Raw genomic sequence first — 18142 nt, 5'->3', positions numbered from 1 at the left:
ACTAGTTTTAAAAGGAAACTAATGTGAAAACCCAACCCAACGTGATTTAACTTTATAACTTTATAAAGAACTGACCAGTCTGAATACTTGGCGAATGAGAGGTTACGAGAGTGGAGTCCATTATAACAATAATGAACTCCACTCCTCCTGCAGCAACACCTGCTTCTTCCTTTATCAACAAGTCCCTTGAAGGTGGAGACTTCCATGATTAATGAAGCGCGGTGACTAACCTTGATGGTTGAATAATCACAGCCGAGTTGGCGTGGTTATGGTAAAGAAGATTTTATCTCCGGAAAAACAAGTTTTTTCAGTGGCGGGTCTTTCTTTTCTAATGTAAATATTTAAATGAAAAGAAAGTTTTGTACAAACAGACACACACTGATGATACAATAGAGTCCAAGATCCATTTAAGACGCACTTAAATCAAGTTGACCTTTAAAGCTCACATATACTTTTGGTGGACTAAGTTAATCATTGTCTTAAAATCAGCTTTTATTTTTGAGATTTGACTGAATTTCTTACTCTTAAGAGTGAATGTTATTGATAGATTTGCTCTGGTGTAGCAAATGTCTGATGAATTATCAGTTCCACAGCCCAAATCATATCATTTCATAATGTTTTTTAAAATCATGTTTGTAATTTGGAGATCAAAATCGTCCCGGAAAAAACCCCCGAAATGAGGCACCAAAACATAGAAAGACACACTGCGATGTTTTTCAATTAGGTCACTTATGTTGATGTCAGAAACTGGTGCCTTTAAAGGTTTTAAGTACACAGTACATGAATATTCATCTATCCCTCTCTTCCCTTTGGTCCCTATATCCAGCTGACGCTGACAGACCTTTCAGACAAGGCGCGATATCATCAGCTCGACTGATTAGCTCGATAAATGAGCGAGAATCGCCTTGATTATGTTCCTGCCTCATTTCCTGCCTCATTCTTGCTGCTCAATGGTGCATAGTGGGATGGATGGCACCTGCGTCAACACACCCACATGCACCTTCCCAGATGATCGTGGCTTCCACACACACACACACACACACACTCTTTCCTCTCCCTCCATCCTGGCTTTCGGTTACAACCGTCGTCTCATAATTAATTCAGCCAAATACAGCTGTTCCCTCGCAGATCTCAATCCTGCCGCAGCGCATCTGCACAAGTGTGTTGAGATGATGCACGTACGAGGTTGACAATATGTTTGTGGTGGTGGTGGTGGTGGTATCTTTGGCGTTTGGCGGGAAATGAACGAGTCGCTCTTGTTTCTGGCTATCTCCGCACACTCAGCCTCTCTCTGCAGGCGTATATACCTGAGCCGCACACTAATGGCCGTCCTTTGTAACTGTCATAACTATTCAGTGTTTGCTTGTCAAAGTGCTTTAAGGAAGAAGAAAAAAGTGAAGTGTAATAACTGAAAGTGCTGAGTCAACCTTCCCTTTCATGCCAGATCATTTGTAAGATGTGAACAAGGCTGTGTGTGCGAGTAAAGACCCGAGTGTATGTGTGTGATCGCACATAATCCCAGCACCAAAATGCAGTCGAGTCGGGGGAAATCACCTTTTTTTTCTTTTTCCAATTATGTCTCTGTGAAAAATGGCCCCACTGTTGAAATGTACATTTCCCACAAACATACACAACCGTATTGCGGTAGGAAGTTTAATGAAAACTAAACCAATGCGTAGACCAAATAATAAATGTTACTTTCATCTACTAATGTGATGATAAAGATTTATTGGACCACCTTAAATACTGTCGCCAAGAGAATGTCAGCGTGACTTCTATGTGTTTTTCGAAGATCATCATGTCATGTGTGACAATATTCTTGAAGTATATGTACAGATTTCTTGAGCCCGGAATACATCATTCCACACCTTTGTTGCACCAAAGACCCATTAAATGTCGACATTTTTTTCATGTTGAGAACTGGTAAATATAGCAAAAAAAAAAAGGCATGACCAGCAATAAAAAGATTTTTTAATCATTAAAACTCATCTCACACTTAAGCTGAATCAGCAGGAGTAGCTTGAGGCGATGGTGTTTCACAACAACCTGTATAAAGTTTATGTTTTACTTATATTTACTTCACATCACTGGTATGGTTACTTGATTTCTAACACTTATCTCGTTTCCACTTGAACTAGCCGATATATCGGGAAGACTAGTTGCTACACCTTATGGTCAAACAAAACAGTGATCTTTGGGCTCAGGTGACATATTCTGGGCTCATTGTTTCCAACGACTTTTCTACATTTTTATGTTAATTTTGGGTTTTATGCCAAAAATGTTGACAATGCCGTGAATTACACTGGAGCTTGTTTATCGTTTTACTTACTTTAAAATTTCGCCATCGACTACCTTTTGTGTTTTTCCTGCCTTGGTCTCTAACTTCTTTGGTCCATGGGTTTTGTCCAGTCTCGGTGTGTCTCGGTCTGTGTCTGTTAACATTGTTTGGTCTTTGGAGTCTCTTGGTTTTTGTCTGTTTTTTGGGGGGTCTTAGTCTTGGTCTCAATACACTTTGGTCTTCGTCTTGGTAGTGTCTTGGTCTTTGCCTGTTTTAATTGGTACTTTGCCTTGGTCTCAGTTTTCGTCTTGTCTTTGTCTCTGCACTCGTCCATCTTGATAGTGTTTTGGTCCAAGGTTAGTCTTATTTTTTTTCCGGTCCTTGTCTTGGTCTCATTCTTGGTCCTGAGTCTTTTGTTTTGGTTTTTTTTTTCGGTCCTTGTCCATGTCTCAATCTTATGCTTGTGTTTTTCTTTGCACTCTCTGTTCTTGGCAGAGTCTGGGTCTCAGTCTTGGTCTTAAAGATTTCCTGATGTTTCTTATCATTGAGGTCTGTGGATTAGAATCTACTGATGGTTCCACGCACACGGTTCAGGACCAGAGGAGAGAAATCCTTCCAGGCTGTTGCTCCTACGCTTTGGAACGATCTTCCTCTCTCTTTGTGTTTGATGATCTAGCGCTATACAAATAAAAATTACTTACTTACTTACTTACTTAAAATGGTAACATTTTAAATTATAATTTTTTTTCCACCCTTAGTTGCATTTAATAAAAATTGCACATACCTAAACCCCTTATTTATTTATTTTTTTTATGTGGCCAAACTTTTTCTTTGGCAAAAACAAATTCAAATATACTTGAGTTTCGGCTCCTATCTTAACGTCTCGTGCTGATTGTAAAGTCCAAAGATAATGACTGCACTATCTCTGTTGTGCTTTGTTTTTCAGCGGGGCCACGGACAGTCTGATAAATTACCCGCAACCCCTCCGGGTCTTGGAGGCCATGGTGACGGCCGTGCACAACAATGTGCAGAAAGGGTAGGTCACAAACGCTCGGCCGGATGCATACAAACTACAGCTGTGTTTACTCTCCGGCTGGACATGCAGTGATTTATTGTCGCCTCAGTAGCAGGTGTATATAATCTGCTTCCTCTCTGTGTCGTACATCTTCTCAGTCCCTCATGCCTCTTATAACCCCGCTACTGTACGTTTGCTCTTTGTTAGCTTCGGCAGGCAGTCGTCTCACCTGATGAACATTAGCACCACTTGCTTGCATTTAGTGTTGTTGGTTAGCTCTACCCAAGAAAAAGGAAATATGCATGCGTATTTCAATTTATTCTGTCCTTATCATGGAAATACAGGTTAGGAATCTAACATAAGGCTGTGAACTTGAACAAAGAACTGACATCAGATTAGGTTTAAAGTCATATTCCATTGTAAGTTATTGACACACTAGCTCAGTCATTTTCCATCATATACGATCATATATTAACAGAGATTCTCTCGTCAACTACTACGAACAGAAATAGATTTTTTTCATAGATTCATGATAATTATTCTGATCCTCTGTCTTCTGGTCACTCTTCAGTGACCTCTCGGTGACCTCAGACGACCTCCTGGCCTGGCTGCGACGGTTCTGTGGCGACTCTTCGCTCCCCGTGCGCCCCCGTATAGAAGTCCTGCAGATCCTGGAGAGCAACTTCAGCCTCCAAGACAGCGACGTCCGTCTGCTGCTGCTCTACAGAACTCAGGCGGTTCTGAAAGACAGAAAGGTAACACACGCCTACACAAGCAATCTGTTCTATTTTAAAACATGTTGGTTAAGTGTATGTTATTTGACAAATGAATTGATTCTCGCTGCAAATGACCGACTCTGATAGTTCCATGATGCCATAGAAACAACTTTTCAGCTGGAAAATTCACTATTTAAAAGTTAATTTGTAAAAATAATGACTACAACAAAGTTCTAGGCACAATGATGAAACAAACTATATTTATCTTGACATTTCTATATACTAACGTCTTTAGAAACACTTGATTTTAGTTAATGTGTTGCCCAGCACTACAAATAAAAAAATACTATTACAATCTTTGTTTGTACCTAATATATAGCTTTTTTCAGCTATTGTACTAATAGACAGACAAATGCACTCGATCACAGAACCCGTCATCATACTTTTTTGTATCTTGTTATTTTATTCCGTAACTAATGAATAAGTACAACACATGCACATGCACTTAGTTTCAATATTTTAAATATATATATATATATTTTAAATGAAGTGTGTTAATACTTAATGACTGAGTCAACTTTAAGATCCACAAGCACTTACACTTTAATTTAACTGTCCCAAACTTGCTCTTAACCTCTTGTTGTTAATACAAGCTTTCACATTAGTTGATAAGGTTACGCTTAACGTGATACTTGGTGTTGTTATGGAAACACAACACTTTGTTTCTGGGTTTCAAAGTATTAGCTTTTCCCTGTTAAATTATATAAAAGACCTAATCCATAGGATTAACAAATTGTTTCTGGCGCTGCCTTGTGTCGGAATAGTGTTACTGCAGTGCTGTAAATTGCAGTTGCTAATATTCCAGAAAAGGCACGCTATTCCTTTTTTGGTTTCTTCCTTTATATCCCCTGTAACTTAAAGAAAGTGGCTAAATGATTTTCCTTTTCTTTATTGTAGATTTTATATTTGATTTGAGATAGTTGATTTCATTTTATTAAAATGATGATTTTATCTGATTGTGCTATTAAGCTTCATAATGATGTATCATTGTGAAGCTTAATAGCACAATCAGATAAAATCAAATTTGGATAACTATGAATTTAAAATTGCACATCATAAGGACAATAGAAAGGCCATGAAGGTGCTGAAATAAAGACATTAAAAAAAGAATATACTTAACGTTTTTAAAATATCATTCTAAGATGTGTTATTCTTCTTGTTTGTCTTATCACTCGTGACACATCGTCCACTAATTCACCACTTGAGTCGGTCAAGCTTGTTCCTAAGAGTCGATCAATCCTACGTCATGTCTTTTTTTTTTAATCTTTCTAGTGTGTTGTGTCGTCCCACTCTCCTTTGAGTAACAAGTCACATTAAGTTTCCTGACTGGCTAATGAATGGCTCCAGCTAGTTAATTAATGTGTAAATGTATGCGCGGCGCCGTGGGCCTTTGTCAGCTCAGGTAGACAGGTGTGTGGGCCCAAACTCTTTAGCTAATTAGACCCGCTACAGACATTTGGCAGGCCCTGATGAAGCCACGCACACACACACACACACACACTTGCACACACACCGGCTGTCTTAAGGGAGTGTACATCCAAGGGATCAGTTAATTAATCTTGTAAAAAAAGAAGTCCCTCTGTAAGAGCGAGGCTCGTGTCAGATGAAGTGCCCACTTTCTCTTGTCTTCTCCCTGCGGTCACCGAAAAGGCATTTGAATGTGAACGCCCCGGGTTTTTCTCCTCGCCTGACGTCTCATTTACCTTTGATTTCCATGTGAGTATGTGGGCGCCGTCGGTGACGAGAAGCACTGATGTTTCACCTGTCGGCCAATTTTTCCTAATCTCGAGCTGTAGTATTATAATCGGTAATAACTACGCTAACCATGATTTACCCTGAAGTTGATCATTATCATAAATCCATACCATAACCCCTGAAATCATCACGCCACTCGCTAATTAGAAAATCCTCACCACGTCAAACTTTTATTCCCACCAAAACAAGATCATAACAAGTGACCAAAGTAACTCCATTAGACCGGGGCGATCTTTATCTGTACTCGTGCGGTAGAATGATCAATACATGTGAACAACAGAAAGGTCTCGCTCAGCAGCTGTAATTATTTGGAGCTCATTAAAAGATGGTAATAATGAGACGCCAGGGGGGAACTGGGATAAATTAAGCCGACGGGGTCAAGTGGCAAACTAATAGACTCGTGGAACATTTCTCCAGAATCAAGAGTTTGAAAAAAAAACACGTTTTTACGGAGACGAATTATATTAATTTATACCTTAAGTCGAGTCAAGCAGAAGCAATTAAAAGTGGCACTTATTCCACCATGTTGCATAACAACAACCAAAAAGTGAAATGGTAAGACAGAAATATTAAGGACGAAGATATAAGTTGAGACGGGGCATACGACTACATTTCCTCAGGGGCCACATTATAGACTGCAATTCAAGGAGGAAAGAGACAAATAAACAATTGAATATGGTGGGAAAATGTATCAAAATAAATAAATAAAAGGACACAAAAATAAGTTTTGTATGTCTTAATTTGACATAAATATGTCACATGCAAAAAAATTGTTATTTTGGCATTAAATAATCTGTGTTATGTTTAATTTTATATACATTTCATTTATAAAATATTGGAAAATATATAAACAATAACCTTAGAATGGACAAGTGAAAGAAAGAAAATAGGAAAAACTATCCTTAATCAAAGATCTTTAACAATATTTAAAGTTGAACTTGTAATGACATTTTCAGATCAGAAAAATGTCCTCTCTGCCGCACTTTGTCCAGGTCTAAGTTAAGAGATAATTTGCAATGTCTTTTAGACTCATGTAAGGTAAGGTAAGGTAAGGTAAAACTTTATTGATCCCTCAGGAGGTCTCTTTCGGGAAATTGTTTAACATAAAGAGAAAGAACAAGATGAAACAATCTAAGTCTAAAGATAAAGATAAAGAACATAGATCAAAGAAAAACAACAAAGACAAAGGATACAAAGACTAACATAGAACATGTAACATGTTGGCCTCTTTGGAGGTAATATTACTAAATGAACCAGTCATTCATCCAATGATGTTCACAATGCTATTGTCTCTGGAAAAGTTGGCTCCTATGAAAGCAGATTAATGTCTGTGTTGATGTTGTTATCTATAAATATTCTAATGTTTAAAATAAGATAAGTAACTGAGATTATTGATGTCAACATGTCTATAGAGATTTCCAACACGCCGGTGCACAGACGGAGGCTGTAAACACCCACAGCCTGTTTGCATTCATGTCAAGAGGAAATGGGAGAGAAACGCTAATGTGAGCGAAGCTTTGATCCGTTTGTTGTCTCCTTATCCTCTCCAGCCCTTATTCACTCCTCCACTTTTTCTTTTTCTTTTTTTTTATGTGCACTCTCAGGCGTGTCGTCCATAACAGATTCTTCTTTTGTGTCGCTCCCTGGCACTCACTTCTGATTGGCAGTCCTTTTTCAGGACCCGCCTCACACACAGTACAGCCTTATTGTGTTGATGCATATCCTGATGCATTGCTACAGTTTAATACAATAGTTACACAACGATATACAAAAAGTTAGAGACATAGGTAACAGGTTTTATGGAAAATTTCTGGGTTTGTTTTTTATTTTAATCCCATTTAAACCCCAGTTTAAACCCACTTTTAAACTATTTTAATTGCCAGTATAACACAGGGCACAAGGATCTAGTTACAGAAAGTAAACAATTTTCATTTATGTTATATTAATGGTAAAAAACAACAAGGGTGGGTCCCAAATTGTGCACTTCTGCACTTACACTTTAAATTTTGAGTAAACAAGTGCGTCCCAATGAGCAGTGTGTGAAAATGTAGTGCGCAATGAGCACTCAATTGACGCACTTAAACGGCCAGAAAATTGAGTGTGGATCGATGGACACTTTCCGACCTTAACGGCTCCATCTTCGTGACGTAGATGATGTTAACGGAAGCTACGTCATGGACGACGCAAGATACCAGTATAAAGTCTTGAGAAAACACTAATTATACAACAAAACAACACAACAACAGTAATAACAAAATGAAACACAACTTAATAATTTGTTTTAATTTGTAAAAAGTGTCTTGATAGTGTTCCAACATCTGGTGTCAGCATTAAATAGTAGTAGAAGAAGAAGATGTCGAGTCATTTCAAGTGTGTAGCAGCAGTGTTTGATTTGAGACAGTACTACCTCGAAAATTTGTACACTGGGCAAGTAAGTGTACTGTCTTAAAGTGTACTGTAAACCAGTGCACTTGGAGAAGTGTGCGATTTGGGACACAGCCCAGGTCAATTTTATTTGTACTGAACCGAAGGTTGAATTATATCCCGGGATCCAAATAAGATTCATATTTTGTTCTTTATTTACATTTTTTCGTGCAAGTGTTTTTCTCTCTTTGAAATGACTTTTTACAAAGATAGTGTCACTCGCTCAGCTTGCATTCATAGAATCTTCAGAATCAAATGCAGAACCACAGAATACCATCTCCAAGGCCGCCGAGTTTGAGACCTTGACCTTATAGACTGAAAGTAACAGTGTTCCCATTGTAGCTCAAGAAGAATGTTTCCTACAATGCCTTGAAGGTGACGTACCACCCACTCCATTTACACGAGGAGAAAGTCAATATTATGGATCGAGAGCATCTTACGAGCAGTTATTTTAATTTAAGAACGACTCATGAAAAGATGTTTTCCATCTTAAACAGAAAAAAAGTGATTTTGAGCAGGAAAAACATAATCAGCATCATTAAAGCACGGACACTTTGTCAATGACGATATTTAAACGTAGAGGATTAACTTTATTGACGAGCAGCTAAAGTGTATAATCACAAACACACACACACACACACACACACACACATACATGTGAAAACGCTCAATGATCGATAACATTTGTTATAAATGGGTTTTTATTATTTATTTACAATTTACACAAATAGTACATGATGTACAGATTCCAAAACAAAAGCATACCTGAACAGGAAACTTGTCCCCATGTCAACCAACACAGTCGTCTAGTGGTTGAACTTTAAGGGCAACTCATGCGTAGATTTGAGTGTCTCTTATTTAGACTTTAAATAGACTTGTATTGTATCATCAGTATGTGTCTGTTTGTACAAAGCTCTCTTTTCATTGAAATATTTACATTAGAAAATATACCTAAGCCCCGCCCACTGACAACATTTTTTAATTTTTCTGGGGATAAAGTCGTGTTTACCATAACCACGCCCACTCTGTTGTGATTGATCAAGTGTCGAGGTTTGTCACCGCGCGTGATCAATCCCAAAAGCTTCTTCAATCCAAGAAGACTTGTTGTACAAATAAAGCGAGGGGTGATAACAGCTGGCCGAAGGAGGATTGAAACCATTATTACGTCATAATAGACTCTGCTCTGATAACCTTTTGTTCGCTGAGATTTCAGACGGGGAGGAAGTTTATAAAGTAATAAGTTCAAAACATGGTCATGATGAGAGACTTACTGCTTCTTGGATTTATAAAAATTGGATCTGATTTCATCATTTTAGCATCGTTTTATTTTTTTGTAAACCAAGTTTGGTCTCTGTTTTTTTAATCACAAGCATCTTTTTACGTCGTCTCTTCTCTTTCCCTCACAGGATGAAGGCTTGTTCATGATAAAATTTCAACAGAATTTTAATCTGGGAGGATAGAATTTCAATTTCGTCTGTTCACGTCATTATTAAATTGGGGAGCCACGACTATTGTCCTTAAAATCCGGTCACTTCTGTCCTCTTGCCTGAACTAACACAGAGAAAAGATACGAATAAAGTGACATTAATTATCCGAGTGAATGCTGACATTTAGCCATTCGGGCCGAGAGACGGGGGGAGAGGTTATAGAGGTGAGGCCGGAGATAGATTTTGTGACTTCATCATGAGTGATTAGTCATAACAGCCCGATGTTAAAATGTCACCTCTGTCTAATCTCGGGGTCAGTGAGTCCAAGTGCACCATTCTGGAGGTGAAGTGTGCAGTCGTCCATTAAAAATGTTGATTAATTATATTTCACGCAGAGATCCTAAATATGTCCACTCCAGAGATGCACCACTGTTTGTGCTTGTAAAGCTGTGGTAGGTGTTTTTTTTCTGGATCATTTGTTTTACTGTGGAAATGATTGTCGTATTATTCAGCCCACTGATGATTGGATGGTAAGAAGACTGTCAAACTTAACTGCCCGCTGTCAACCTTTTGAGGGGGAAAGTCTGAAGGAAGGGGGTCGGACTTTCAAATTCAAAAAGTCACTAGCCCAACTGTTTTTCAATATCACCTACCCCTCTTTTAAAATAGTGTCCAATAAGAAATAATTTGAGACCACTATGGAAGTATGTGTGCCATCATAGTTAAATACTTTTCTAACACCACATTTTTTCAGGATCAAAATTAGACTTTCAATTTCGAAAAGCATCAAATTTCAATTTCAAGTTATTTTTTTGACGCTCTTTTTTGGTTTCAATGCATTCATAAATTCAGTGTAAAATTTAACATGTAAAAAAATATTCAGTGTGAACAATTCAAAGTAAAAAAAAAATGTTGATTGCTTGGATGTTTGTTTACATTTAAATATTTATGTTGAAAACGTAAATATGACCTACCCCTCCTTTAAAATCACCTACCCCTCCTTTAAAATATTGTAGCTGTTTTTTTGTTTTTTTTTACATTTTATTTACTTTTAACAATTATTTTATTAAACTGAACATTTTCTCTAGATTTTTGTACACATGAATTTAAAAAATGATGTTTTTGAAATTGAAAGTCTAATATTTATGTTTTAAAAATTGGGTGTTAGGAAAAATCATGTCCGATGGCACACATTAACTTCCATGGATCACAATAAATTTGACTTATTTTTTCATGTAACATTTATTTAACAAAATGTAAATGAGAATTGGCATTTCCTTATGATTTCTAGCAAATTCATGTTTTGCTTTCAAATTTGGACACACTTTAAAACTCCATCTTCTAGTCATAGATCCTCTATCCGAAATAATCGGGCTAAAATGAACAGTGACTTCATATCTGTTAAACACATTCCCATCTTGAGAAAAGATTCAGTATTCAGTTTTTACAGCATGACAGTTAAATTAGTGTCTTTATTTTACTGTCAAATATAGTGCGCACCTCCCCTGTTGTGTTCAATATTACTTCTTTCACTGCTGGATATAATATATGTCTTTTGTCAGTCCAGGGACATTTTCTTATCAATTATATAGTGCATGAAGCTGTCATACAGAGGCTCCAAATTATTATCTTTGCTAGTATTTCAAGTATTGTTCTACCTCAAAGAAACTTCACTCTGTCACAGAGGACGTCGAATCGAGGTCCACCTCACGCTCTTGATGTAATGATAATAACATGATGTTGAAAATCCTCCGTGTGTCGTGATGTCTGAACACATCATTACTTCACCATCACCAGCAGTAACAGCCTATTCTCATTACTCGCTCCTTCCTCCCCTCTGTCAGTGGCATGGGTGGTTTGCTGTGACACTGTTGTGGACGTGGGTTGACCTTGCAAGTCCGAACAATATGGCTGCTCCTGCTCGATATTTGCACTCTCGGTTAACTTCTCAGCCATTGGAACCCCGCGTGAATAATAACTGTGTCCCAATCCTGCGTTTGACTTTCCTCACATCGCAACGTCTCTTTTCACTTTGGTAACAAACACCATTTTCCCACTTTGGTTGTTTTTTGAAGCTCTGAAAACTAGATCTGGTCATTCCTGAATTCACACATTACATCTGAAACAAATGTTTTTTAATTTAATTCATCAATGCACTATCTATTCCGAACTGACAGGAATGTAATCTGGAGTCTTGCATACGTCTCTTGTAAGACTGACTAAGCTCTGAAGTACAATGGCAGAGTTTCAAATGCTGAGGTTTTCATTGGAGTACATCAGAGTGACAGCTCATTTGGAAAACTTTTAAGACTTGGATGCTTTGAAAGGGGGAGAAAAAATGGTTTCTGGATGAAGAAGAAGCAGAAAATTAAATTTAAAAAATGAAGACAGAGACAAAAAAATATAGCAGTTTTGTCAAACATAAAAAAGGGCCGAGAGTTTTTAAATAAAGTCACAGGTCAAACAAAAACTATACTTAAAACATTTAGGGTAATTAAGACTCAATACTATTTAAAGTTTGACATAATGTAAGGGGATGCATTCGAATGGCACATACCAGGTTTACTCCGATCAGGAAGAACACAATGCTTTCATTCCTCTAAGACCAGCATTACATTTTTCCACTTGTGATATTTGGTGTCAGATAATCAATAACTCACTGTGGAGCATAAATATTTAACCAAAACAGTTCTCACTTCAGAGAGAAATCAGACAGATATGAGAATTATTATGTATTTATGAGTATTTCGTCTCTCCTTGTACAAGTAAAATTGTTGTGACTTTGAACCATCTTTGATTTCTGTTCTTTAAGTCTGAGATACAACCTGGTGGTCAGTTTGTGGAATAAACACTTTGTTATCAGAATCCTTGTCTCTAGTGTAGCTAGTTGATTAATGGCGGACATTAAACTAGTATTTTATAGAAATCTTTAGGTTCTAGAAAGTTTCCAAAAGTATCTTGGCAGGACAGATTTGGCCCTCGGCCTGCATCAGAACATGAGAACATAAAGGAAGAAGACGACAGAGAAGCACTAAAAAATGATGAGAGTAGAAGCTGAAGCAGAATATATTATCATTATTATGACTAATGCAATGTTTTCACCTGTGCTGTAGATTTAAATCAACTCTGTTGCATATTATACGCAAATATATTCTTCTCTAATTATATTCCTCTTCATTCTTTGCCTTCAATCAATAGAGCGAAGTTTTATTCCATAATAATAGATGAAAACGTTGCGTCTGGGCCATGAGGCATCTGTTATTGGGCCGCACAGAAGGAAAAAACATTCATTACATCTCTATTGATTTTTACTGTCTGAAAGGTGAAGGATTTTCTCTGAAGTAGCATTAGCCTGTGACTCCTTATACGTCAAGACGCCCGTTTTGGTCAAGTTTACTAGACAAAAGGAGCCTGTAAACTGGGGATAAAAACATTAACCCCATATTGAACCATGTTGTTGCGAAGAGTCAAGGGCTCAGGGTGAGTCAGCGTTATAAGGAGTTGTTGTTGTTTTTTTCGCTTGACCGTTTTGTTTTTCTCTTGCTGTTGCTATTTGAAGCTTGTTCTTTGAAAATAATGTTGACATTATGCTGCACGAAAAAAAAGGTCGGGGGACCCCCATTGATTTGCTCACTCAGGGGCAACGTAAAAGTAAATATCAGCTTTCTATAAAATGAATCCGACCAGTCTTTGCCTCAGCAGGAAGCTACTATTAGAGGATGTTAAGAGAGTCACTGTCTCATTACGCGTTTTACTCCACAACAGTGCCGAGTCAAGGGCAAACTGAAACTACTCTGATGCGTTAAACTCGCTGCCTGAAAAGAATCTCCAGCAAGTAGTGTAGCGGATGTTTTCTAACACGCTAAGGATCATGACAGAGTTAAGTTAATTAACCTCCAGTTTTGGAAAACGTTTACTACTGTTTACTTCTGTGAGTTGAATAGCCTTGAATTAATTGGCGACATTGAGCTTTTCCTGAATGAAGAGGTGTGGTATTGGTATGTACTATTTCTGATGATCCTTATTTAAAACTGATTAAAATCTTTTGACTGAAACACAGGATGTAAACACTTTCTGGCGTTCAATAGTGAATCATTTTTTTCCACACATGTTTTGACACATTTCTTTCTTCATTAATTGACAATCCTTTTACTCCCGCTGAGCTGCAGCTATGGTTGGATGGAGACGATCCCAGCTATGTTTGCTAAGAGACGGGGGCGACACCCTGGAACCCATCAACGGCCTAGACTAGAGCAGTGTCAGCCAGTCCAGTGGACAGACATTCCCTCACAATTACTCGCTTGATATTCGTCCTGATTTAACCTGAATATATCTTCAGATTGTGAAAGGAAATTGGAATCAAATATGGAATAAAACAACAGAAAATCGACTGCCACTTATGTCAAGAGGGACTTCAAATTGAAACCAACTTGACGTGCTGTTAAAAAGCGAGTGGCAGCGTTTAAAACGAGCTGAAATAATTATGATTCTGATCACTTTCCCCCGCTGATGCTCTCGTGAGTTAATAAGTACAAGCACATACAGCTGACTCGGGGAAAGATTTCATCTTACAAATACACTTACTACGTACTTTTCATCACCTTTTCTTTCAAAAACATATCCTTAGATTGTACCAAAGACTTAAGAGATAAGTACAATTTGTGGTATTATTTTCCTCTAATCCAAGGTCATAATGTTTTTATTAATCAATTAATATCATAAATAAACTGTAAATGTGTGTGTGTTCTCTGAATTAAGCAATTAAATATTTAACCTCATGTATTCTCATTTTCAAATAAAAACACAATCCCAGTAATTGCTCCACGAAATGATATATTTGAATTATTAAGCGAGTTAGAACGACTATAATAACGGTATTTTATGTTGTTGTTGTTTTACCATGGACAAGTGTTGTAGCCTTTACTTTCTTTAACGGCTTTTTTAGGGCTTATTCTTCCCATCGTTCTCCACCTCTAACAAAAACTTTATTTATGCTACCCTCGTAGCCGGGGGAGAGACGATCATAACACTCTTTCATCTCGGTGGGCTTGCTGATGATTCAGTCCAAAAAAAGAACACTGGAGAGGAGGCAGTCCAATAAAATAAACAAAAAAAAAAAAAAAGGGATTTGCTGGGAAGGGGAGAGAAGGACAAGGGATGATATAAGAATAGAGCCCGGGGTGGTAGGAGTGGGCAGCAAAGAGACAGACGAGAACCAGGACAAATTCTGAGCTTAAGGCTGGACAGTCATGCACCATTATCTGTTTTCACAGCCAATTCAGGGTAACGTTGTGCAGTTTTCCTATATAGGAGCGTCAATCTTTATCTACATCACCTCTGCCGTGGACTCCATCTGGGTCAAGTCTGGTACGTGAAGTTAAATAATAATAATGATGATTATTATCTTGGTTCTTTGGTTTCCTCCCACAGTCTGAAAACATACAGAGGTTGATTAGACACTATACATTTTCTGTAGGTTTGAGTGGTTGCTTGTGTTTGTGTGCTCTGTGAAGGACTGGCCTCCTGTTTAGGGTGCCCCACGCCTCTTACCCTAAGTAGCTGGAAAAGGCTCCAGAACCACCCCTCAATGAGGGAATTAGTCGCTGAAAATAGTTGAATAATAATACAAATACAAAACAATGGGCTTTAAGACAAAATATTGTGGTCTGGTTTTTGTGTCTAAAATCTTAATTACTATGGTTTAATAAGAGGATGTTTATCCTTTCCATAAGGCTTATTGACTCTAACAACAGACACAATGTACTGTTTGCTGCTAATAAACCGCCTCCTTACCTCATGTGTGTCTTACTTCCAAACCAGTGTTGGCAGCTCCATATGTAGCTGCCATTGGGAATTTCACACTTTTAAAATACAGCTTGGTTTTCAGCCAAAAGCAACCTCGCTGACTTTGGAAATGGCGGCGGAGCTACAATGTAGGATTAAAAAAAAGACATAGTATCTTAAAACTAATATGATAACATGTCATTTATATGTTTATTTTTCCACTTACTTGCACGGTAACATCATGGCCTTGTATCCACCCTGTAGCTCCACTAGGAATACATAGATTTTTTATATTATTGACAGCATATTTTACAAGTTTATTTAGAATTTAGATGGCTTGTGATAGCTCTAATGTGTTTTCCTTCACATAATAAGGCCACAGATAAATCCTCTCTTTGTCAGACCTTTAGGTGTATGTACCTAGTGACAACAATCTCTAATCTCTTGATTGACAAGTCAGACCACTGTGCAAAGTTGAAAGGATTCAAAGAATCAACGATTTGGAACTAAGTGTGTTACATAGGCCCAGTTCTATAACAGCATTAGATACAAAATATAAGAAACAACAACAACTATAACAACAAAAACATCAGCAATAACCATAATAATTGCATCAAAACAACACAAGAAGTAACAGCAAAAACACCAATGAAAACAGCAAAGACAATAATCGCTATAATAACAGCAACTATAGCAGTAACAACATTATAACAACACTAGTAACAGCAAAAACAATACAAGCTATAGGTTACAACAATAATAACAACTGTAATAATGACCATTATATTAACAAGAGTATTAGTAATTACAACAACAATGATAACCGCAGCAACAGTACTAGCAATAACAACACATACATCAATAATAACAACATTAATGGCAATAAAAACAAAAATAATAATAATTTGAAAAAAAACATAGTCTTCATTAATATTCTTTAATTTACAGGAAGTAACCATACATTAAATCATACTGAGAAAAAAGTGTGGCCGATTAACTGTATCCTCTAAGGTCAGAGTGATCATGTTTCGTGTATGGTTTTAGTAATTACCATTTTTAATGATGCATAAACAGTTTGAACTTAAATACGACTCTTAAGATTTTTGTTGGTTTAGACTATATTTTCTCTGTTTCTTGTCTTTTCTCTTAGCATACATTGAGAAAATTAAAAGTGCTCATATTGGTTATTTTGTTATTTATGTTTAAATAAATGTATATAAAATATGGAATATTATGACTCAATCACATTTTGGAAATAGTCTATTTTTTTGCAGTGCAGGTGTTTCAATGTACCTGAGAAAGAAAAAGTCCTGGTGGGAGATCAGTTATTTATGCTGTATAGCCGAGATAACAATCTGAATCCTGATGAGCTCCACTCATATCCAAGTACGCTTGTTTCCTCCTCGGCCGTCCTCATACCTTCACTTGCACACGCATGATCACCGTATGATACATCAACACCAATCACCTCTGGATGGATTCAATTTCCTGCAAAAGTGCGTCATCTACATATTGATGTTCTCTAGTGTTGGTGTCATGTCAAGAAGCTGTATGACAGCATTTCTACCAGGCCGCGGTCGTCTTCTCCTTCGTCTGCTCCCTCTCTTTAACCACTCTTTCTTCGGCTCCCCCTCCCTCGAGGCACACCGTGTACACTCAGGTGTCTGCTAAACGTGGGCGTATGTCAAACAACGGAACAAATAGAGGCTGTTGTTGAAGATGCTTTTTGTTTGCCTCAAGGATGCATGTTTGCATTCGCGAGTTCTCCATCTGAGCCCACATCAATATTCCAGCGCTCATGTCTCGCTCTCATGTTTTTGGGTTTCCTTTTTTCAAGCCTTAATAAACTCCCAGCAGCCTCAGAGTGCACTGGCCTTTAAGGTTTTCTCCTTACTCCAGCTGGAAGTTGCCCTCTTTCATCATCTGCTCTCATCTAAGCAGTGTCACTCCTTCCCTCACCCTCGCTCCATGTATAGAGTGTACGACCTCTTCAACTTTATCCCTCCCATCGCTCGGGACATTAGCCGAAGCGGTCAATGAATATTGATGCTGTCGTTCGCAGCTTACTCAGTAAAGGCCAGACACTGAGATCTCTGCATCCCAGCGCTCCACTTCTACCCCCGGGCTGATATACTGAAATCAAGTGACAGCCCTTCCAACCCCCCCCAAACCGCCTCCCACACTTCCACTCCCCCCTTCTCAACCTCTCACTCTTAGGTCAAGGACTGAGATAATTGCCCAGTCAAAGAGAAGATTACTATGGAGGTATGCTAGCAGGGGACGGGGTTTCAGCTGTAAATCATTTCTTTGATAGAAAAAGAAAAAGCCATGAAACGTCTTTGTCGAATCAAATAGTGAACTTCTTGTAGACAATTACCGACGTTTAGATCGTGTTCTTAATACTTATCCAGTGTGATGCAATTATGCGAGTCTTAAAGTTAGTTCAACTTTAATATTTGAACTGCTCGAGGATGCAAAAAAAAGGAATTAAAAAAATGATCAAAAACTTTTTTTAGTTTAATGTTTTACTGTCACTGTGAATATAATTTAACATTTTTCCAAAGGCAAGTCCTACATTTTTAATTCAAATTTCGCCTGACATTAATACGAAACTCTGCTGTGAGAATTCTAACCTGCTCTAGTAGGAGAACTCGCATTTCCCCGATCCTTTAAACAATGTTTG

The 18142-nt window shown here is 37.8% G+C and overlaps 1 protein-coding gene across 1 annotated transcript in view; it reads left to right on the top strand.

Annotated features, from left to right (window-relative positions):
* Nucleotides 1-18142, top strand: part of nbas (NBAS subunit of NRZ tethering complex) — a 212561-nt gene that overhangs the window by 157581 nt on the left and 36838 nt on the right. The window contains exons 48-49 of the mRNA XM_087812214.1: nucleotides 3225-3314; nucleotides 3865-4048. Coding sequence (XP_087668340.1) covers nucleotides 3225-3314; nucleotides 3865-4048 — 274 coding nt within the window. The remainder of the gene's footprint in view (nucleotides 1-3224; nucleotides 3315-3864; nucleotides 4049-18142) is intronic.

This window comes from Callionymus lyra, chromosome 17 (genome assembly GCF_982586985.1).
Source record: "Callionymus lyra chromosome 17, fCalLyr1.hap1.1, whole genome shotgun sequence".
NCBI classification, from domain to species: Eukaryota; Metazoa; Chordata; class Actinopteri; order Syngnathiformes; family Callionymidae; genus Callionymus; species Callionymus lyra.
This window is presented reverse-complemented; position numbering and strand designations above follow the sequence as displayed.